General features: G+C 42.9%; 1 protein-coding gene across 1 annotated transcript in view; it reads left to right on the plus strand.

Annotated features, from left to right (window-relative positions):
• The window catches only part of NUBPL (nucleotide binding protein like), a 156,165-nt gene that overhangs the window by 93,566 nt on the left and 38,228 nt on the right, over positions 1-24,371 (plus strand). Inside the window, 1 exon segment of the mRNA XM_043517008.1 lies at positions 3,586-3,679. Coding sequence (XP_043372943.1) covers positions 3,586-3,679 — 94 coding nt within the window.

Raw genomic sequence — 24,371 nt, forward strand, 5'->3', positions numbered from 1 at the left:
AAAGTAGTTCATGCTGTGCCTCCCAAATGGTGCAAGTTCATCTCACAAAGGCCGAGGCAATGCTGATGACATTTCTAAGTAAGATTCCTATATTGGACATTTGCGGGGATGCTGTTTTGTCCTCTATACATACGTTTACAAACCACTATGCCATGGCACTGCTTCCAGATCAGATATTTTGGGAAGGTAATCCAGCAGTCCTTGTTTAAATAGAATCCAAACCACACTTCCTGTGAGTACTACTTGTGAGCAGGGGCAGCGAGTTATGTCTCCACATGGTGCCTTAGCACCAGCAATATTCAGAGCCCAGGGGCCCAGCTCCACCAATATTTTGGACCTGGTGTCTCCCCCAGACCCCCTTCCCCTGTGCCTCTCCAGACCCTGGAGCAGAGCGTCTCTGCCCTGGGGCTCCATGCTGCCTCCCTGCAGCAACTGCTGCCACAGTATCCTAGTGCTCCCCAACTCCACTGCCAGGGCAGACTGACTGACAGCCTGCCCTTCCACCTCAGACCCTTTCCTTTTCCGGCCGGACCCTCCACCAGCACATGCCCCTCTCCCCCCCGCCCGCAGTCACCGCTCCTGCCATATGCTGGGCAAGGGGCAGCCCCATCCCTCACCCCCAGTGAGGCTACAGTCAGGGGCAACAGCAGGGGAGGAGGAGCATGCAGCATCCCCCGGCACCCACCACGGGGGAGACGAGGGAGATTCCTGGACCTGAGAGGGCTGCTAGGAGCACATTCAGTGACAGTGGTGGGGGTGAGTGTGCTGCTGAGGTGGGGTGGGAAAGGGGGGCTCCTTCCCCAGAGCTTGTTGCTGCCGGCAGGGAAAGGGCTGGGGGGAGTCCTCCTCTCTGGCCCCTGTCCTGGAGCAGCCTGCCTGCACCCCAGATTCATTCCCAGCCTTGGCCCACCCAAGAGCCCACACCCCCAGCCGAGCTTTCACCCCCCCACTGCACCCTCAACCCTCTACCGTATCCCTGAGCCCCTCCAACATCCCAAACACCTTATCCCCAGCCCCAACTAGAGTCCTCATCCCCCTGCACTCCAGCCTTCTGCCTCAGCACTGAGCCTCTCTAACCCCCAACACCACAAACCCCTCATCTCCAGCCCCAGCCCTGAGCCTCTCCAACCCCTCAAACTCCTCAGCTCCAGACAAAGCCCTCACCCCCCACACTCCTACTCTCACCCTGAGCCCCTCCCATACCCAAATCCCTCATTCCCAGCCCCAGACAGAGCCCTCACCCCCTACACCTCTACTGTTGCCCTGAGCCCCTCCCATACCTCAGACCCCTCATCTGCAGCCTCACCCTGCACCCTCTCCCATCCCTATACTCCCTCCCAGGGCCTGCACCCCAATCCCTTGCCCCAGCCTAGGGCCTGGACCCCAGACCTCCTCCCCTTCCCAGAGCCTTGGGCAGGTCGGGGGCAGAGTTCGGGCAGGGTGGGTTCTGGGCACCACCAAAATTTCTACAAACCTGCCACCCCTGCTTGTGAGTGACCTACATAGAATACACGGCTGCATCTACTTGAAGAAGAAAAAACGGCTACTTGTACTGTAACTGTTCTTGGAGATGTGATGCAAACATATTACACAACCCAGCCTCTGCATCCTCTGCATCAGAGTCTGTACTCTCAACGTTCAATGCGAAGGAACTGAGAAGATTCAGGGTGGTGCAGCCCTTAAACAGCCAGAGGAGGGGCTAGGGCTCCAGGGCAAAAGCACTACCCCTATGGACCCTTTAGGCAAAGTTCTTTGGCTTTGGTGTGTTGGGAGTGCACACACTTGTGTGGAATACACATCTACATCACATCTTAAAGAACAACAGTTACAGTAGAGGTAAGTAACTTTTTTCTTTGCTGTAACTTGATCTGATGATGCATACTGAAAACTCTGGTAGGGCAGCAGAGGGAGGTAAGGTAAAGCAGCATTAAGTGAGGTGAGCCTCAGTTTTTTTTAATTTGCACCTCATCTGTACTTGATTATAATCCATCTGTTTAATTTGAGCAGTTTTTGGGAATTTTGAAGATCAGGATACCATGTACCAGGATTCCACTTTACCAAAACTACTTACCACAAATTACAAAGAATTTTTCACGAACTTTTAATGTAAGAACAAAACAAAAATTGATTGCAACTTCTTATTGACCTCTTTAGTTTCTCTCCCCTCCGCCCCCATTAATGGGGCATCCCCCTATAGCCAAAGAGAATGTGGGTTACACTGGACATAAAAAATTCTGCTGCTGCAGCACCTCCTACCAAGGAGAGAAAAAATCTTAGCGAAAGTGCCAAGCTGGCTCAGGACCACAGATCATAGCTCCAGTGCTGATCTGCCTGCAGCAAGTAACTCAGTTGCTGGGATAAGTATATTGTCCTCACCAGATGATTAGCTATACAAGGACATACTAAAAACAGAGTAATGCATGCACTGCTGATAAACAACAAGAAATGGGGGACAATGGTAATTGGACAGGTGTTTGCACCTTATATTATGCTACTGATTATGATTCAGTATGTAAAATAAAAAGTCTAACCAAATCCCATGAATTGCTAGGTGCTCTCCTAAATTAGAGCAGCCAAAGGCTCTATCTTACACATGTAGGTGTAAGTCAGACATATATCAAAAGGTCACCCCATAACCAATGTGTTTTATCATCAGAAACACGGCCTCCCCATCCAGTTGTACTCTCAAAAGCCTCCCTCGGTGCTGGAGAGAGGAAAGACCCAGTGGTTGTTACATCTCACTAGTTCTACTTAATACCATCTTGGCATTGAACTGGGAGCCTCATGATGCATAGAAATTTCCTCAGGAAATGTTTAAGCAAATTATATGCTTGTTTTACATCATACAAAATAGCACAAAATAATCGCAGCACCCCAGATTTGGGCCCAATATTTTTAACAGGAAGCTTTGCTGGTTGTTAGACCCCAAATCTAACCTATATATTCTATGTGTGTCTTATAAACATGCTAAATCTATATAATTATCTCCTTTTGATTTTGTTTAACAAATACTTCACTGCTGTTTTTTCCCTTATAAAAAGCCAGTCTTGATAGTTCTTCCTGCATGAGTAACACTGCAATAACAAACTAGAAAAAAAATTAAGGCAATTTATAGTTTCAAGCATCTAAGAAGTTATAAACAGTGAGCAAAATTGTTTTAAAAATTAATGAAAACAATTACTAAGGAATACTGTCACAAGAAGTAGTAATTTGACTTGAGATTTACATAACACTTTCTTATGACCTCTGTTGCATGATTCAGCATTTCTGACATAAACAACTTAGAATAATGAGATTGTGATCACATTTTGTGGGGAAAATGTCAAAGAAGATCATCCTTCATAAGAATGTCAAAGTTATGCTCATAGGCATAGCTTCAAGTAGCCAACAAATTTGCAAATTGTTTAGAAAATCTGTCTTTATTGCTTGCTAAAAGCAAGACGAGAAGGGATTCATAATATCAGTCTTCTGAGGTGTGCCATTGATGCATTTATTATATATTGTACCAAGTTGAATTTCAGGCTGTGTTTCCCAAAAACTGCAACTCTTTTTTTTTTAAATGCATTTACAATCTCTTTTTTTTAGGTAGACTGGGGTCAACTGGACTACTTAGTAATTGATATGCCACCTGGAACAGGAGACGTACAGTTATCGGTCTCACAGAATGTTCCAGTTACAGGTACGCTTTTACTGTGTCTCTTTTTCAAAGATTTCAATATATTTAATTCTTCATAGCAATAGAAAAATCTTTTAGAAAATGCAGTTGAAGATTCTAGAACTGTGTAGAAACATAATGTGAAACTATTCTCTGAATGCTGATGAAAAGTACAAACAATCTTTAAAATGTCAGCAGTGACAGTTTTTTTTTTTAAGTTAGACTTAGAAATATAGAAAAATTGAACAAATCAATATTCTGGAAAAAAGCAATTGCATTATAAATTGATGGAGATAGAGTTAATATTAGAAAATATATTCCCTGTCACTTTTCAGTGTGGCATACGAATGCTAATATAGTTTTAAAAAGTTTGCCTTGATAAAAAGAAAAACAAAAAAAAACCCAAAAACCCTTAAGTTACAAGTCAAGCAATCTTCTTAATGCACAAAGCTTAATCAGTCAAACACCGTGCTTTAACACACTAATGGATCCTCCTTTCTCTGGTGTTCTGAATTTGAATTTTAGATGGAGATTTGAACTCATATGGCTCAACTTTGTGTTATGCTCAGTGTCCACAAATCCCATGGGTCACAGTGGGAGTTAAAGATGCTGCCTTTCAAAAGGCAAAGGCATTCGTCACAGGATCAGGCCTTGAATGAGTTGTTGTAGGCTTGTCTATCTAATATGCTTTGACAGAGACCACCGTCAGCAGTGAACAGAATGAATGACAGAAATTTAAAACATAAGAGTGGCCATACTGAGTCAGACCAATAGTTCATCTAGTCCAGTATCCTGTCTTCAGACAGTGGCCAATGCCAGATGCTTCAGAGGGAATGAACAGAACAGGGCAATTTATTGAGTGATCCATCTTCCATCATCCAGTCCCAGCTTCTGGCAGTCAGCATTTTAGGGAGACCCAGGGCATGGCGTGACATCCCTGATCATCTTAGCTAATAGCCATTGATGGACCTATTCTCCATGAACTTACCAAATTCATTTTTGAACCCAGTTATACTTTTGGCCTTCAAACATCCACCGGCAATGAATTCTGTAGGTTGACTGTGCATTGTGTGAAGAAGTACTTCCTTATCATAGAATCATAGAATCATAGAATATCAGGGTTGGAAGGGACCCCAGAAGGTCATCTAGTCCAACCCCCTGCTCAAAGCAGGACCAAGTCCCAGTTAAATCATCCCAGCCAGGGCTTTGTCAAGCCTGACCTTAAAAACCTCTAAGGAAGGAGATTCTACCACCTCCCTAGGTAACGCATTCCAGTGTTTCACCACCCTCTTAGTGAAAAAGTTTTTCCTAATATCCAATCTAAACCTCCCCCATTGCAACTTGAGACCATTACTCCTCGTTCTGTCATCTGCTACCATTGAGAACAGTCTAGAGCCATCCTCTTTGAAACCCCCTTTCAGGTAGTTGAAAGCAGCTATCAAATCCCCCCTCATTCTTCTCTTCTGCAGACTAAACAATCCCAGCTCCCTCAGCCTCTCCTCGTAAGTCATGTGCTCTAGACCCCTAATCATTTTCGTTGCCCTTCGTTGTACTCTTTCCAATTTATCCACATCCTTCCTGTAGTGTGGGGCCCAAAACTGGACACAGTACTCCAGATGAGGCCTCACCAGTGTCGAATAGAGGGGAACGATCACGTCCCTCGATCTGCTCGCTATGCCCCTACTTATACATCCCAAAATGCCATTGGCCTTCTTGGCAACAAGGGCACACTGCTGACTCATATCCAGCTTCTCGTCCACTGTCACCCCTAGGTCCTTTTCCGCAGAACTGCTGCCGAGCCATTCGGTCCCTAGTCTGTAGCGGTGCATTGGATTCTTCCATCCTAAGTGCAGGACCCTGCACTTATCCTTATTGAACCTCATTAGATTTCTTTTGGCCCAATCCTCCAATTTGTCTAGGTCCTTCTGTATCCTATCCCTCCCCTCCAGCGTATCTACCACTCCTCCCAGTTTAGTATCATCCGCAAATTTGCTGAGAGTGCAATCCACACCATCCTCCAGATCATTTATGAAGATATTGAACAAAACGGGCCCCAGGACCGACCCCTGGGGCACTCCACTTGACACCGGCTGCCAACTAGACATGGAGCCATTGATCACTACCCGTTGAGCCCGACAATCTAGCCAGCTTTCTACCCACCTTATAGTGCATTCATCCAGCCCATACTTCCTTAACTTGCTGACAAGAATGCTGTGGGAGACCGTGTCAAAAGCTTTGCTAAAGTCAAGAAACAATACATCCACTGCTTTCCCTTCATCCACAGAACCAGTAATCTCATCATAAAAGGAGATTAGATTAGTCAGGCATGACCTTCCCTTGGTGAATCCATGCTGACTGTTCCTGATCACTTTCCTCTCCTCTAAGTGCTTCAGGATTGATTCTTTGAGGACCTGCTCCATGATTTTTCCAGGGACTGAGGTGAGGCTGACCGGCCTGTAGTTCCCAGGATCCTCCTTCTTCCCTTTTTTAAAGATGGGCACTACATTAGCCTTTTTCCAGTCATCCGGGACTTCCCCCATTCGCCACGAGTTTTCAAAGATAATGGCCAAGGGCTCTGCAATCACAGCCGCCAATTCCTTCAGCACTCTCGGATGCAATTCGTCCGGCCCCATGGACTTGTGCACGTCCAGCTTTTCTAAATAGTCCCTAACCACCTCTATCTCTACAGAGGGCTGGCCATCTCTTCCCCATTTTGTGTTGCCCAGCACAGCAGTCTGGGAGCTGACCTTGTTAGTGAAAACAGAAGCAAAAAAAGCATTGAGTACATTAGCTTTTTCCACATCCTCTGTCACTAGCTTGCCTCCCTCATTCAGTAAGGGGCCCACACTTTCCTTGGCTTTCTTCTTGTTGCCAACATACCTGAAGAAACCCTTCTTGTTACTCTTGACATCTCTTGCTAGCTGCAGCTCCAGGTGCGATTTGGCCCTCCTGATATCTTTCCTACATGCCCGAGCAATATTTTTATACTCTTCCCTGGTCATATGTCCAACCTTCCACTTCTTGTAAGCTTCTTTTTTATGTTTAAGATCCGCTAGGATTTCACCATTAAGCCAAGCTGGTCACCTGCCATATTTACTATTCTTTCGACTCATCGGGATGGTTTGTCCCTGTAACCTCAACAGGGATTCCTTGAAATACAGCCAGCACTCCTGGACTCCCTTCCCTTTCATGTTAGTCCCCCAGGGGATCCTGGCCATCTGTTCCCTGAGGGAGTCAAAGTCTGCTTTCCTGAAGTCCAGGGTCCGTATCCTGCTGCTTACCTTTCTTCCCTGCGTCAGGATCCTGAACTCAACCAACTCATGGTCACTGCCTCCCAGATTCCCATCCACTTTTGCTTCCCCCACTAATTCTACCCGGTTTGTGAGCAGCAGGTCAAGAAAAGCGCTCCCCCTAGTTGGCTCCCCTAGCACTTGCACCAGGAAATTGTCCCCTACGCTTTCCAAAAACTTCCTGGATTGTCTATGCACCGCTGTATTGCTCTCCCAGCAGATATCAGGAAAATTAAAGTCACCCATGAGAATCAGGGCATGCGATCTAGTAGCTTCCGTGAGTTGCCGGAAGAAAGCCTCATCCACCTCATCCCCCTGGTCCGGTGGTCTATAGCAGACTCCCACCATGACATCACTCTTGTTGCACACACTTCTAAACTTAATCCAGAGACACTCAGGTTTTTCCACAGTTTCGTACCGGAGCTCTGAGCAGTCATACTGCTCCCTTACATACAGTGCTACTCCCCCACCTTTTCTGCCCTGCCTGTCCTTCCTGAACAGTTTATAACCATCCATGACTGTACTCCAGTCATGTGAGTTATCCCACCAAGTCTCTGTTATTCCAATCACGTCATAATTCCTTGACATCACCAGGACCTCCAGTTCTCCCTGCTTGTTTCCAAGGCTTTGTGCATTTGTATATAAGCACTTGAGATAACCTGTTGATCGCCCCTCATTCCCAGTATGAGGCAGGAGCCCTCCCCTCTCAGACATTCCTGCCTGTGCTTCCTCCCGGTATCCCGCTTTCCCACTTACCTCAGGGCTTTGGTCTCCTTCCCCCGGTGAACCTAGTTTAAAGCCCTCCTCACTAGGTTAGCCAGCCTGCTGGCAAAGATGTTCTTCCCTCTCTTCGTAAGATGGAGCCCGTCTCTGCCCAGCACTCCTCCTTCATGGAACACCATCCCATGGTCAAAGAATCCAAAGCCTTCTCTCCGACACCACCTGCGTAGCCATTCGTTGACCTCCACGATTCGACGGTCCCTACCCAGGCCTTTTCCTTCCACGGGGAGGATGGACGAGAACACCACTTGCGCCTCCAACTCCTTTATCCTTCTTCCCAGAGCCACGTAGTCCGCAGTGATCCGCTCAAGGTCATTCTTGGCAGTATCATTGGTGCCCACGTGGAGAATCAGGAAGGGGTAGCGATCCGAGGGCTTGATGAGTCTCGGCAGTCTCTCCGTCACATCACGAATCTTAGCCCCTGGCAAGCAGCAGACTTCTCGGTTTTCCCGGTCAGGGCGGCAGATAGATGACTCAGTCCCCCGGAGGAGAGAGTCCCCGACCACCACCACCCGCCTTCTCCTCTTGGGAGTGGTGGTCGTGGAACCCCCAACCTCAGGACATCGCATCTCATGCCTCCCAACCAGCGGGGTCTCCTTCTGCTTTCTCCCCCCAGACATATCATCTGGTCCACTCTCCGCAATGGTACCTGTGGAGAGAACATGAAAGCGGTTAGTTACCTGAGTCTGTGTTACTGGAACCCGGACATTCCGCTTACCTCTTCTGGAGGTCACATGTTGCCAAGCTTCTTCACTGGCCTCTTGGCTCCTCTGTGCAACCTGCTCTACATCTTTAGAGCTTTGTGCCCCTAGAAGGCTATCCTGAGTTTGGTCCAGAAAATCCTCAGTCTCTCGTATACAACGCAGGGTCGTTACCTGTTGCTCCAGACCTTCAATCTTCTCTTCCAATATGGAGACCAGCTTGCACTTTGTACAGACAAAGTCGCTTCTGTCCTGTGGAAGAAAGACAAACATGGCACATCCAGTGCAGGTCACAATAGCTGAACCCCCCCCTTCCATATCACCTACCTACTATGAGCTTCCTCAGAGACGTTGGCAAGATGTAAGCCTCACTGGGCTCACTCCAGGCGAACTCCCAGGCAAACTCCTGCTGTGAGCTGCTCTGCTGTCCCCGCTGCTCCGCTGGTTCGCTGCCGCTCAGCTGGTTCGCGAGGCTCTGGCTATTTTCAAACAGCCAGGCTTCCCTGACGCAAACACACAGACACCCTAATGCCCGCCCCCTGCAGGCTAGCAGCCAATCAGACACTCACTCAGGCTCTCTCCCTGCCCTCCCAGCAAACACACGCTCGGATACTTCCTCAGCAAGCAAACACACACACTCGGATACTTACCAGTCCCAGGCAAACTCCTGCTGTGAGCTGCTCTGCTGTCCCCGCTGCTCCGCTGGTTCGCTGCCGCTCAGCTGGTTCCTTATGTTTGTTTTAAACATGCTGCCTATTAACGTCATTGGGTAACCCCTGGTTCTTCTATTATGTGAAGGGGCTTTCTGAAAGTCCAAGTATAGTATATCAACTTGATCATCCTTGTCCACATGCTTGTTGACTCCCTCAAAGAATTCTGATAGATTGTTGAGGTACGAGTTCCCTTTAGAAATGTCATGTTGACTCTTCCCAACAAACCATGTTCATCTGGTTCTGACAATTCTGTTCTTTGGTATAGTTTCAACCAATTTGCCTGGTACTGAAGTTAGGTTGACTGGCCTGTAATTGCCTGGATTGCCTCTGGAGCCTTTTTTAAAAAGCGACATCACATTAGCTATCCTCTAGTCATCTGGTGCAGAGGCTAATTTCAGTGATAGATTACATACCACTGTTAGTATTTGACGGAAGAAATTGAGAATGCAGTCTTAAATTATGTTTCCAGGAAGATACAATAACTCAATGGCAATGGCAATTGGAGCAACTTATCTAATTAAGCTAACAATACTTTTGCTGCTATCAGGTAAATATGTTATCTAAGGAAAATAATATGGTATTGCCTTTACAGCTTCCACTCTGTTGACACCAAAGTTACAAACAGACAAGTTCACATGTGCATACATACATCCATTTCCTTCGGCATTCCTTCCCTCCTACTTTTCTTTTTAAGCAGTAGCAAATTGAAGTAATAGTAAACGTTTTCGATGGTTATTTCATTAGTGCCTAAGCCTCTTAACAGGTTGCTAATAGAATATAAAATTGTATGGTATACTTCTAAAAGTTGTTTATTATATGGCTGTTTTTTCTAACAAACATACTTGTCAACTACTTACCTAATTTGTGTGTATTCCTTCACTGCTTGTTTCCTGTCAGCAATTCCTTTTAAAAGAAATCATTTTAAAAATGTTTGTTTGTGCATCTTGAGGTGGGAATGCCTCACCTCATTTGGAACGTCAAACCTGTTTCCTTTTATTTTTAAAACTATATTAGGTTTTTGAAGGAGCTGCCTTACATTTGCTAACTGAAGGCTTGTGCAGAAATCCCAGCATGTATTTAAGAAACATCTACGTATACCACACTTTTTTAGTACCTTATATCACCACTGAATTTGGTGTGCAATCAGGATATTGTATGCTGAGCATGCTCTGTATGCTTTATCTTTATCTGAAAGGGTGTTTGAAGGAGAATATGAGAATAAATGAGTTATATGAAAGAAAAAAACTTTAGATAAGTCACAAACAAACAATTGCTATATAAAGCTTTATGGCTTTGTCTTGCTAACAATGATCAGACAGACACAGGTTTGCCTTTGACAGTAGTGCTTGTAAGACCTGAAAGCTGCTTAAGAGCATAAGTTAGGGTTTGTCTACAATTGGAAATTTACTGAAATAGCTATTCCTAAATAATTATTCAAGAATAGTTTGGTATAAACCACCAGATGGCTTATTCTGATTCTGGGATAAGAGTTTTATAACATACTGGAAAGAACATCCTTATTTAGAAAAACTTTGATTTTTTTTTTTAATTAAGTTATTTTGAAATAGAGCACTTTTATATTCTGAAACAAGTATGTCCACACACAAACTTGAACTGAAATAACTAAAGGTGTGAATTACAATCTGTTTAGTTATTTTGGTTCCATTTATTATGTAGACAATCCCATCCGTATGCATTGGAAGCTGTATACATTATTAATTGCAAAGTGAGGGTATTAACTCTTAACACTGGAGGTTTTTTCCTAACTGTATTTGCTGGTCCTTTGAATTAAACAGGTGTAAACAAAAATGTCCTTGATTCTTCTCTTGGTTGCAGCCATTTTATGCCAATATAAAGAGTTATGCTACTGTAAAAAGTTGGAGAATTAGAACCACTGTTTAAACAGAATGACAATTATTTATCCACTGTTAATCAGATTTCATTTCCAGTGTTTTTGTGATTCTTATAAACCTACTTATTCTCTATATGTACATAGAGGTTTCCAAGAAAAGCAGAGTGTGCAAAATCTTCTTTTCTAACCTGTTATTATAAAAAACAAAACAAAAAACAAAAAAAACCCGCACAATTTAAAAAAATATATTCAGGCCTTCTTCAAACTTTCTAAAGAAACAGAAAAATTGACACATTCATTTGTTTCTCTCTCTCGCGCTCTCTCTCTCTCGCTCTGTCATCTTTAAAACTGGTGGTTGCTGTTGATAAGATATCTACTTATGACTGGTTTCAGAGTAGCAGCCGTGTTAGTCTGGATTCGCAAAAAGAAAAGGAGTCCTTGTGGCACCTTAGAGACTAACAAATTTTTGTTAGTCTCTAAGGTGCCACAAGGACTCCTTTTCTTTCTGCGAATACAGACTAACACGGCTGCTACTCTAAAACCTGTCATTATGCAAGGCACTGAATTTAGCCGTATAGAGTGGAAATCTATCAACTTCATGAAAAAACTCGTACAGATACAGACAGACATCATCTTCCTCTCCAAATGCAAACAGATGGACATCATACCAAAAGGACTGAAGGTAAAAAATCCATTACAATCTACATACCACACAGACTATGCTGACAGCTTGTGCCACGCACTCTCAAAGAAACTGTGGAACCACCTGATCAACATCCTCTACAGCAAACAGGGAAAGATTAAGAAAATTTAAATTTGTTAGTATCTAAGGTGCCACAAGTACTCCTTTTCTTCTTATGAATCTGAGCTTTCATAACTTCAGGTGACCCTAAATTCTGGGCTGAGTTAAGAATGGCATTTAAACTTAAACACTAAAATGGCGGGGCTTTATTTTAACATAGTGGGGTTGAGGGATGTGAGGGTATTGACCACAGTATTAATTTTAAGTTTATTTTTTCATTCCTAATTTCCTCTAGTTAGGTTTAGCAGTACACAGCAGCAGGTCTCATTTGTCATTCCCAGTAGTCCATTTATGTAGAGAGTACTAGTTTGAGGTTGATTCTAGCCTGATTGAAATACAGTGTAATAATAAGTTTATTGTGCTTCAGCTGAAAATGAACACAGCAGACAAGGATTGATTAGATTTATAGTTTCTTGGGTCTTCCTTGGGTAGATGATTATGGTGATTTATAGAGCTTCATCCTGTTCTCCAGAATTTCCTCGCTGTTGTATGTTTTGTGTAGTTTGCAGTCTGGCTAGAAGGACTTCTTTCTTATAAGCATTATGATTTAAGGCTACGATTTTTTCAGGGAGGTCATGGAAATCTCGGAATCCATGACTTCCCCCGACCTCCATGAATTCAGCCTCAGTGGCCAGGAGCTGCAAGGTCTCTCTGCCAACTCTGCAGCTCCCGGCCACTTCAGGCAGTGGGGGCCCACCTGCAGCTCTTGGCTGCCCTGGGAGATTTGAAATTGCAGGGCTTGGGCTGTGGAGCTAAAAACAACAGCGTAGATGTTCCTGCTCAGTCTTCCCTGCTTTTGTTTGTTTAGTGCTGCTGCACCAGCCCTGTGAGCCCAAATCAGTTGACCTGGGCTCTGAGACTCAATGCCACAGGTTTTTCTTTGCAGTGTAGACATAGGTCTAAATGAATTCTAGCAGAGTTGCATACAATATTCTGCTGCTCTCTTCTGTGTGCCATCTTATTCTTAGTTGGGTGTTCTCTTTCTTTTTTTACAGAAAAAATCTGTTTCCCCATCATCGGTTACTTCTCTAATTTTCATGTACTTTGTGTTTCTCTTGAGGGTAACATGGATTATGGTAGTGCTAGTGGTATAAATCCTTTCTCTCAAGCTTAGCTCTCTCTATACAGCTTAGCTTTTTGTATTTAGATGTATAGTGTCAAGTGTGGTGTGCATGAAGTTTATATTTGCCTTGATTTGCAGATGTGCACATGTCAGATGTAGTGTTTGCATTACATTTTCTCCATTCTGTCTGATTGTGGCTTTCTTAGAACAGGCAGTGTATGGAAACTTTCATTCTTTCTTCAAAGAAACTTGGAGTGGAGGGATTTCACTACATGAAGCCTATGCCAGTCATGTGCATATGTTCCCACAATCAGGAAAAAAACCTGTACTGGCAAAGGTTGGTTGTTTTTAGGGTTGCTTAGATGAGAAATGAGAAGGTGATGGGTTACAACATTTTGGTTGTAGGGTAGGAATTGACACTTAAAAAAAAAAAATCTGGAAGAATTTTTTAAACCTAACTTCATATACAGATAATTCCCTCAGTTAAAGAGGAGGTAATAGGAGCAATACCCAAATGACAGGTAGGAAACAAAACAATGAAAAATATTTTTTAACTCTGACTCATATGTGATATTAGCGAAAAAATCATCCTCATTCTTTTGATTGGAGGGAGCAAATGGTGGCAGGTGTGTGTGTCTACAGCTGTTTATTTAAAGGTGTGGTGGGTAGGAAACCACTATAGGTTTTATCACTCTGATTCACATTCCAGTCAAGATACAAGTTAGATAGCATGATTTTTTTTAACCTTCTATAATTTTCCTTATATTATTTGTATAATTGCACTAAAGAAAATCCTTATAGGTTTAGGTAAATTTAAATAGTGGACAGATCTATAATCCTCATTGGTATGACTATATAACTTTTTTTTGTTTTATTCATCAAGATATAAATCATATACTAAATTTTTTTTCTGTCGTCAGATATATCGCAGCTGGTGGTTGAAGAATGCAGATAATTACCCAGGGTTATCTAATTTTTGGACACACTTAGTATTTCAGTGTGAGTCTTTTGTCCACAGCAGACATAATTTGTAGATCCAAATATAGTACAGGTTAATGCATGAATGGCTCAGAACTTTTTTAATATCTCTTTGATGGTGCACGCAGATTGATTTAACACATTTCAGGGACTGGTTGAAGTGATTATATATTCAGTCAGACTTCTATGAACATTTTTAGTCCTGGAAAATAGTATCTAAGTATTGGAAAAAGCAGCACAGTATACTGTATTTACTATCCGAGATTCTCTCTGGGCTTCGCCAACAGAGGCGTAAATATATGATAAGAACTAGATCAGCTGTGATGGCTACATTTGTAGACCAAGTATTATGAACAGGAAGATACAACCAGGGTACTGTTGGTCTGACTGTTACAAAAGCTGAGAGACACCCATATGATTAATGGTACTGTATCCTCTTCTCTAGTTATTTCCTCAGAGGGTGACAAAATAAATGCTTTAAAACATACCGAGTATAGGATGGTGTTTGGAGGCCGTGTCTTCTTTTACAAATAAAACGTATGCTCTTCTGTGGAAATTACACCTTCTTCACCACATTTTCATCCCTTGGCTTGAAAGTTTCCCAGAAGTGGTGCTTTTTTTAAAAAAAAAAAAGATTGTCCATCAAAGGAGAAGATTCATATTTAATCTGTAGATAATCAGGCAAGTGAGCATTCTAGGCTGTATGATTGGTGGAGTGTGACAGAGCAGAAAGAGGCAAGAGCTGATAACTCAGAAAAGGGAGAAGGATGCAGAGTCTCCGAGGCAGTGACTATTTTGATTTATATAATAAAAAAGATGTTTTAACAGAGGCTCTGGGTGCCCTAACACTTAATTAATATCACAACATAATCCCCACAGTATAAAAATGGTCATTCAGACAGGAACTCAACCAGTTAGCCTCCTACAAAAAAAAAAGCTCCTTTCTTCCCCATTATCATTTCAGGAACATAGATACTCTCAGCCATCTCCCAAAATCCTGCCAAATAGATTTCTTTTTTTAATGTACCCATAGTGTCACCAAATTTGGGCTATTTTGGATCAAGGGGAAACAAGTTCCAGAGTCTAGGAGACCTCACAGTAAATGCCCTGCTAGCAGCCCCCTTTCCTTTAACCAGAAGGGATCCACCTTGAGAGCCTCTGTGGATTGTTGCTATAGCAGTATGGAACAGGGAGAGTGGCAGTCTCTCAAACAGGCAGTTCTGAGGCTGTTAAGGGCTTTATAGGTCATAGTTAACACCGTAAACTCTACTTTGAAATGAGTAGGCAACTCATGGATCCCAGAGTATTGTTGTCTATGCTCCCAGAATGTTGTCCCCACTCAGTAAGCAAGCTACTTTATTCTACATCAGCTTCAGCCTCTGAATGTATTGAGGCTTTGCGCCATGGAGAAGGCATTGCAATAGTCTAATTTTGAAGTAACAAGGCCTTGGGTAATGTTGTCAAGATCTGCATCCAAAAGGAAAGGTCACAACTGTCCAGCCAGACACAGATGTTAAAAAGTGGACTGGGTTACTGCTGTAATATTCACAGGTTTCAGAGTAGCAGCCGTGTTAGTCTGTATTCTCAAAAAGAAAAGGAGTACCGGTGGCACCTTAGAGACTAACAAATTTATTAGAGCATAAGCTTTCGTGAGCTACAGCTCACTTCATCGGATGCATTCTCCTCTGTTTTTTCCACCAAATGCATCCGATGAAGTGAGCTGTAGCTCACGAAAGCTTATGCTCTAATAAATTTGTTAGTCTCTAAGGTGCCACCGGTACTCCTTTTCTTGCTGTAATATTATCATCCAGCAGCAGCTTGGGGTCTAGAACAGTCCCTAAATTGTAAACCGTAATAACTAATGGTGAATGTAGTTATGCATCTCTTCTTGCTGCTTTCCCCAACCCACCTCCTTCACCTCAATCTGGGTTGAGCCTCTCCTCCGTGACCCAATCTTAACTAGTTATGGGCTGAGGTGTGGATCTGCAGTCAGAGTTGGATGAGAGAGAGATCTACACCTAGGTGCCATCAGCATACTGAAAATACTGCTCCCTATGCCTCCTTCCACAGCTCCATATATATGTTGAACAGGAGGGTTGACAGCATGGTACCCTGTGGCATGGAACATCTAAGAGCATGTGAGTAAAAGAACCAGACAGAGGAAAAGACAGGCTAGTGAAGGAGAAAGACAGGCTAGGAACAGGTTTGCAGAGTTGGAAAATGAAGAAGGGGCTCAGCAGGTAGTCACTGAAGATGGAAGGGCAAGGAAGAAGAGAAGAGCGACTAGTCCTATAGGAAAAGGTGAAGAGTCAATGGAGACTACACCAAATATGAGCCCCAGGAGGATACAGGATGGGTTGAAGAGGATTATAAGGGAGAAATAGAATGGAAAGACCTTGCAGCCAGAGGGAACAGGGGAGAGACTGGAGAATAGCACCATCAGCAGGAAAAGGCAGGTCTATGTGATCGGGGACTCGTTATTGAGAAGAATGGACAGGCCTGTAATCAAAGCTGATCCAGAGAATAGAAGGGTGTGCTGTCTTCCAGGTGCTAAGATACGGGATGTAGACCTGAGGTTGAAAAGAATCCTAAAGGGAGCAGGAAAGAATCCCCTAATTATCCTTCATGTGGGAACAAATGATGCGGCTAGATTCTCGCTGGAAAGTATTAAGGGAGACTATGCTAGGCTGGGGAAGATGCTTAAGGAAATCGAGGCTCAGGTGATCTTTAGTGCGATTCTGCCTGTTCCTAGAGAAGGGCAACTAAGGTGTGACAAGATTATGACTGTCAACAGATGGCTTAGGCAGTGGTGCTATAAGGAGGGCTTTGGGATGTATGGCCACTGGGAGGCATTCACGGACAGAGGATAGTTCTCTCGGGATGGACTTCATCTGAGTAGGGAAGGAAATAGACTTCTAGCATGGAGGCTGGCACAACTGATTAAGAGATTTCAGAGTAGCAGCCGTGTTAGTCTGTATTCGCAAAAAGAAAAGGAGTACTTGTGGCACCTTAGAGACTAACAAATTTATTAGAGCATAAGCTTTCGTGAGCTACAGCTCACTTCATCGGATGCATTTGGTGGAAAAAACAGAGGAGAGATTTATATATACACACACACACACACACACAGAGAACATGAAACAATGGGTTTATCATACACACTATAAGGAGAGTGATCACTTAAGATAAGCCATCACCAGCAGCAGGGGGGAGAAAGGAGGAAAACCTTTCATGGTGACAAGCAAGGTAGGCTAATTCCAGCAGTTAACAAGAATATCAGAGGAACAGTGGGGGGTGGGGTGGGAGGGAGAAATACCATGGGGAAATAGTTTTACTTTGTGTAATGACTCATCCATTCCCAGTCTCTATTCAAGCCTAAGTTAATTGTATCCAGTTTGCAAATTAATTCCAATTCAGCAGTCTCTCGTTGGAGTCTGTTTTTGAAGCTTTTTTGTTGAAGTATAGCCACTCTTAGGTCTGTGATCGAGTGACCAGAGAGATTGAAGTGTTCTCCAACTGGTTTTTGAATGTTATAATTCTTGACGTCTGATTTGTGTCCATTCAATCTTTTACGTAGAGACTGTCCAGTTTGGCCAATGTACATGGCAGAGGGGCATTGCTGGCACATGATGGCATATATCACATTGGTAGATGCGCAGGTGAACGAGCCTCTGATAGTGTGGCTGATGTGATTAGGCCCTATGATGGTATCCCCTGAATAGATATGTGGACAGAGTTGGCAACGGGCTTTGTTGCAAGGATAGGTTCCTGGGTTAGCGGTTCTGTTGTGTGGCTAACCCAGGAACCTAATGGTAGCATGACAAATGGGAATGAGGATATGGAGGTAGATATTACCATATCTGAGGTAGAAGTGAAACTGAAACAGCTTAATGGGACTAAATCAGGGGGCCCAGATAATCTTTATCCAAGAATATTAAAGGAATTGGCACCTGAAATTGCAAGCCCATTAGCAAGAATTTTTAATGAATCTGTAAACTCAGGGGTTGTACCGTATGATTGGAGAATTGCTAATATAGTTCCTATTTTTAAGAAAGGAAAAAAAAGTGATCCGGGTAACTACAGGCCTGTTAGTTTGACATCTGTAGTATGCAAGGTACTGGAAAAAATTTTGAAGGAGAAAATAGTTAAGGACATTGAAGTCAATGGTAAATGGGAAAAAATACAACATGGTTTTACAAAAGGTAGATCATGCCAAACCAACCTGATCTCCTTTTTTGAGAAAGTAACAGATTTTTTAGACAAAGGAAACACAGTGGATCTAATTTACCTAGATTTCAGTAAGGCGTTTGATACCGTGCCACATGGGGAATTATTAGTTAAATTGGAAAAAGATGGGGATCAATATGAACATCGAAAGATGGATAAGGAATTGGTTAAAGGGGAGACTACAATGGGTCCTGTCAGGCTGGAGGGAGGCTACTAGTTGAGTTCCTGAGGGATCAGTTTTGGGACCAATCTTATTTAATCTTTTTATTACTGACCTCGACACAAAAAGTGGGAGTGTGCTTTTAAAAAAAAAAAAAGTTTGCAGATGATACAAAGCTGGGAGGTATTGCCAATTCAGAGAAGGATCGGGATATCATACAGGAGCATCTGGATGACCTTGTAAACTGGAGTAATAGTAATAGGATGAAATTTAATAGTGAGAAGTGTAAGGTTATGCATTTAGGGATTAATAACAAGAATTTTAGTTATAAATTGGGGACGCATCAATTAGAAGTAATGGAAGAGGAGAAGGACCTTGGAGTATTGGTTGATCATAGGATGACTATGAGCTGCCAATGTAATATGGCTGTGAAAAAAGCTAATGCGGTTTTGGGATGCATCAGGAGAGGTATTTCCAGTAGCGATAAGGAGGTTTTAGTACCGTTATACAAGGCACTAGTGAGACCTCACCTGGAATACTGTGTGCAGTTCTGGTCTCCCATGTTTAAAAAGAATGAATTCAAACTGGAGCAGGTACAGAGAAGGGCTACTAGGATTATCCGAGGAATGGAAAACTTGTCTTATGAAAGGAGACTCAAGGAGCTTGGCTTGTTTGGCTTGGCCTAACTAAAAGAAGGTGGAGGGGAGATATGATTGCTCTCTATAAATATATCAGAGGGATAAACGCCACTGAGGAAAGGAATTATTTAAGCTCAATACCAATGTGGACACAAGAACAAATGGGTATAAACTGGCCACCCGGAAGTTTAGACTTGAAATTAGACGAAGGTTTCTAACCATCAGAGAAGTGAAGTTTTGGAATAGCCTTCCAAGGGAAGCAGTGGGGGCAAAAGATCTATCTGGATTTAACATTAAACTCGATAAGTTTATGGAGGAGATGGTATGATGGTATAATGTGATTTTGGTAATTAATTGATCTTTAAATATTCAGGGTAAATAGGCCTAATCCCCTGAGATGGGATATTAGATAGGTGGGATCTGAGTTACCCAGGAAAGAATTTTCTGTAATATCTGGCTGGTGAATCTTGCCCATACACTCAGGGTTTAGCTGATCACCATATTTGGGTTTGGGAAGGAATTTTCCTCCAGGCCAGATTGGAAGAGGCCCTGGAGGTTTTTCACCTTCCTCTGTAGCATGGGGCACAGGTCATTTGAGGGAGGATTCTCTTCTCCTTGAAGTCTTTAAACCACGATTTGAGGACTTCAATAGCTCAGACATAGGTCAGGTTTTTCGTAGGAGTGGGTGGGTGAGATTCTGTGGCCTGCATTGTGCAGGAGGTCAGACTAGATGATCAGAATGGTCCCTTCTGACCTTAGTATCTATGAATCTATCTTCAGGAATAGGAGTAAATGATAGCTATTATCCACTGAGATCTTTCCAAGAGTAAAGAATGAAGATACTGAAGGGAAGCCCTGTTCATTCCCACCAGTGTCCTCAGGTGAGTTAACACTTCATGATCAATAGCATCAAAGGCATCTTGTAGACCTAATGATATCGGCATGGACACCTGATATTCATCCACCACCAGTCAATGCAGTCCCTGTGCCCTGGCCAGGTCTATACCCAGACTGACAAGAGTCAAGGAGATTAAAGGAATCTAGGTACTGAGAGAATTCTCACTACAGCCTTACCACAATCTTACCCAAGAGAGAATATGTGATACTGGCCGAGAATTAACTAGAGTGTCAACATCAAACAATGACTTTCTGAGCGAAGTCAAAACTAATGGTGAAACACTGGTGCTTCCTTCAAAGCAATAGGCAGCCAGCCCTCTAACAGAAGTATCGACAGTCTCCACAAGTCGAGGACCAAGAACTTTTCCACTAGCCTTCAGAAAACAGGAAGGACATGGATAAGTACAGGTTGTGGGACTGATTTTTCTCCACACCTCCAGTACCTCAGTGAGCATCAACAGCTGAAACTCTAGCACAGAAAATAAGGCCCTTGGTTCCTTCCAGACCTTGCACTTTCACCCCAGAAGCAAACAGCTCATCCCGAATCTGATCAAATTTATCTGAAAAATAACAAGACATTTCATCACAATGGGAGCAGCTCAAAGCAGTTAAAGAGTGGAGGCAGTACAGATTCTTCAGTCTATCTACAATCTGGAAATCTTGTCTAAAAGAATCTTGTTCTTTTAGTGGAAAAGGGGGATTCAAAGCCGGAGAAAAGTGTGAGACATGGTCAGATCAAGCCGTCTGTCATTGCACTGCGGTCTGCATGTGACTCTGTAATGGGGGCACTCACCTCTTGAGCGCCACCTGCTGATGCATGCAATACTGCAGGCCTTTCACACACTTAGCACCCCTGATAGATTGTTGAGTTCACTTGACAGGTCTTCAGTGGCCCAGTCACACAATCAAAATGAACCCTTTCTGCGGTAGCAAAAGAGTTCTTACAAGGGCCATCGGTCCTTTAAATTCAATCCTTCACTTGGGTTTCCCAATAAACCTTGACCCCGTCTTGGGATTTATACCACTTTGCTGGTTGGGGGAACCCTGAGTAGTGGGCTGGGATCCCGTAAACAGTAGCCGCATACTGCTTACTTCAATCTTCTGCCATTATTTCCTTGGTCTCTTCCCACCTGGTCCCTTTACCTCAGGTTTTCTCTCAGCTTAGGCAAATGCAGCCACAAGCAAACTCTGGTTATCCCTTGAGCTCCTTTGGCCAGAGAGGAGCTCTGTGCTTTGCTCTTTGTCCCGACTACAAACTGACCTGCTGAGGCCCTGCAGCTCCTTTTATCTGAGCCTGCTGGGCTGTCATTGGCTGCTTCCATGAATCTCTCTAGTCACTCCTTTCCTGGGACAGGGTGTAGTAGGACTGCAGGGCCTCCATCTGGGGGCCAGGAAGGCCAGGTACGCCCCATCACAGATCCCTTCCAAGAACACCATGTCACTCTGTATTGCAGAAGGAGATGCTACAGAGATACCTTGTATCTCGTTGTCCAGAGCACTACATTTACAGCACTCCTGGGCAGATAATTACCATTACTCATGTTCCTTTATCATATTGAGTAGTATTTCTAAGTTGCCAAGAATTTGGCTGTACACAAGCCCATTCCATAACCTCTTGTGACCTGCACTCCTCCCAATAAATTCTGAATAGTTCCAATGTATGCAGATACTTTTTTATAAAAAAGGGGAATAGTTCCTTCAATGCTTTTAACTTCCTGTGTAAAATTAGCTCCCTAGTCAGAAGTCAGTGCTAATGTGATGTATATTAACAGTGATCAAACTGCGTATCTGGGGTTGAATGGAATGCAAATATCACTGACACGCTACTGTTGTTTCATTTTATGCATGTTAAATATTAAAATTATAGTAGAATAGTTTTTGTATTAGTACAACCCACATCAGTGATTTGTCAACCAATATATTTCCAAATTACTTAAATAAAAACAAGTAGATTAGTTACTTAGAAGTCTGTAGTGTACTCAAGGCACAGAAATTATTCTTCTGCACGGAAATGTACACATAAAATCTCCCTTCTGTTTTTTCCACCAAATGCATCCGATGAAGTGAGCTGTAGCTCACGAAAGCTTATGCTCTAATAAATTGGTTAGTCTCTAAGGTGCCACAAGTACTCTTATTTAAAAAAAAAAAATGAAGAATTTCAGGACATGCCGTGATAGCATTATGATCTGTTCAACTTCTTGTTTGTGCAATTAATCAACCTGGTTCACTCCGAAAGGCAACTATTTAAAAATTGCACATTTTTCTTCGAGACCTCCTGCATGTATGAATTCAGTCATATTTGATTACTTTAGGGATCAAGTAATGTTTTACTGTTGTTGGATGCTATTAACCCTGGAGAGCCAACACAGCAAAAAAGTAGAGAGCTGTATTCTTTGTGCGCATCAATAGAACTATTGACTTAAGTAACACCTGTATGACAATTTTGAAAGGAGTAGAGTTGCACATGTGTCACTTAGAGCCTAAATTGGCCTATACAAGTTCTATTACTAGTGGTTATGTATTAAAAAAAAAATCCCAGGGTGAGTTTGCTGTGCTGACAATTTAAACAAAAAACATACCAATCAAACGAAAACCTTTCAAAAAGACCATGTTTAATATGAAGGTAGAGACACAATTGCCCTCAGTGACATTTTTAAAGAAACAAGGTGGGTGAGGTAATATCTTTTATTGGGCCAGCTTCTGTTGGTGAGAGCGACAAGCTCTCAAATTACACAGAGCTCTTCTTCAGGATTTAGAGTCACTTTTGAGGGTTAGACTTAATGTCCATTGGTCAGTAGTTTATAAAGGGTTAAATGATTAATAGATATTGTAATAAATTGTTATATATTCTTATAGAATCCAGTGGGTCAGTAGGTAGGTTATATCCATGGCTTATAACCTTCTTCAACACATACTACTCACATCTGTAACATGCTTATAGCATCTATTAATCATTTCTTAACCCTTTATAAACCTTTTATAAATGGAACCAGAATACAAACTGTTACCCCTATAAGAGCAGAACTGCACTTATACTGTAAAAATCAGCTATGTTCGGCTAAACTCTTTCAGAAATTAAGTTATTAAAAATGATTCAGATTCTCCTTGAATAAAAAGAATATAAATACTAAATACTTATTTTTATTGCAGGCACTATTGATATGCAATACTTGCTGGAGACCTCACTGAATTTACATTTTGATACAAGAAATTTAAATTATGAGAAGGTCTGTCTCATTTTAATTTGGAAGAGAATCGGATAGAAATACTGAGGACACTGTTAAGTAGTTTGGGCCATAGGGAATCATTTTAGCATCAGATGAGAAAACTCACCAAATTATCATAGGTTTCAGAGTAGCAGCCGTGTTAGTCTGTATTCGCAAAAAGAAAAGGAGTACTTGTGGCACCTTAGAGACTAACAAATTTATTAGAGCATAAGCTTTCGTGAGCTACAGCTCACTTCATCGGATGCATTTGGTGGAAAAAACAGAGGAGAGATTTATATACACACACACAGAGAACATGAAACAATGGGTTTATCATACACACTGTAAGGAGAGTGATCACTTAAGATAAGCCATCACCAACAGCAGGGGGGGAAAGGAGGAAAACCTTTCATGGTGACAAGCAGGTAGGCTAATTCCAGCAGTTAATAAGAATATCAGAGGAACAGTGGGGGGTGGGGTGGGAGGGAGAAATACCATGGGGAAATAGTTTTACTTTGTGTAATGACTCATCCATTCCCAGTCTCTATTCAAGCCTAAGTTAATTGTATCCAGTTTGCAAATTAATTCCAATTCAGCAGTCTCTCATTGGAGTCTGTTTTTGAAGCTTTTTTGTTGAAGTATAGCCACTCTTAGGTCTGTGATCGAGTGACCAGAGAGATTGAAGTGTTCTCCAACTGGTTTTTGAATGTTATAATTCTTGACGTCTGATTTGTGTCCATTCATTCTTTTACGTAGAGACTGTCCAGTTTGGCCAATGTACATGGCAGAGGGGCATTGCTGGCACATGATGGCATATATCACATTGGTAGATGCACAGGTGAACGAGCCTCTGATAGTGTGGCTGATGTGATTAGGCCCTATGATGGTATCCCCTGAATAGATATGTGGACAGAGTTGGCCACGGGCTTTGTTGCAAGGATAGGTTCCTGGGTTAGTGGTTCTGTTGTGTGGTGTGTGGTTGCTGGTGAGTATTTGCTTCAGATTGGGGGGCTGTCTGTAAGCAAGGACTGGTCTGTCTCCCAAGATCTGAGAGAGCGATGGCTCGTCCTTCAGGATAGGTTGTAGATCCTATCACATAAACACCACCCTATATCGGAAACCTACTGACCGCTATTCCTACCTACATGCCTCTAGCTTTCATCCAGATCATACCACTCGATCCATTGTCTACAGCCAAGCGCTACGATATAACCGCATTTGCTCCAACCCCTCAGACAGAGACAAACACCTACAAGATCTCTATCATGCATTCCTACAACTACAGTACCCACCTGCTGAAGTGAAGAAACAGATTGACAGAGCCAGAAGAGTACCCAGAAGTCACCTACTACAGGACAGGCCCAACAAAGAAAACAACAGAACGCCACTAGCCATCACCTTCAGCCCCC

Source organism: Dermochelys coriacea, chromosome 6 (assembly GCF_009764565.3).
Source record: "Dermochelys coriacea isolate rDerCor1 chromosome 6, rDerCor1.pri.v4, whole genome shotgun sequence".
Lineage (NCBI taxonomy): Eukaryota > Metazoa > Chordata > Testudines > Dermochelyidae > Dermochelys > Dermochelys coriacea.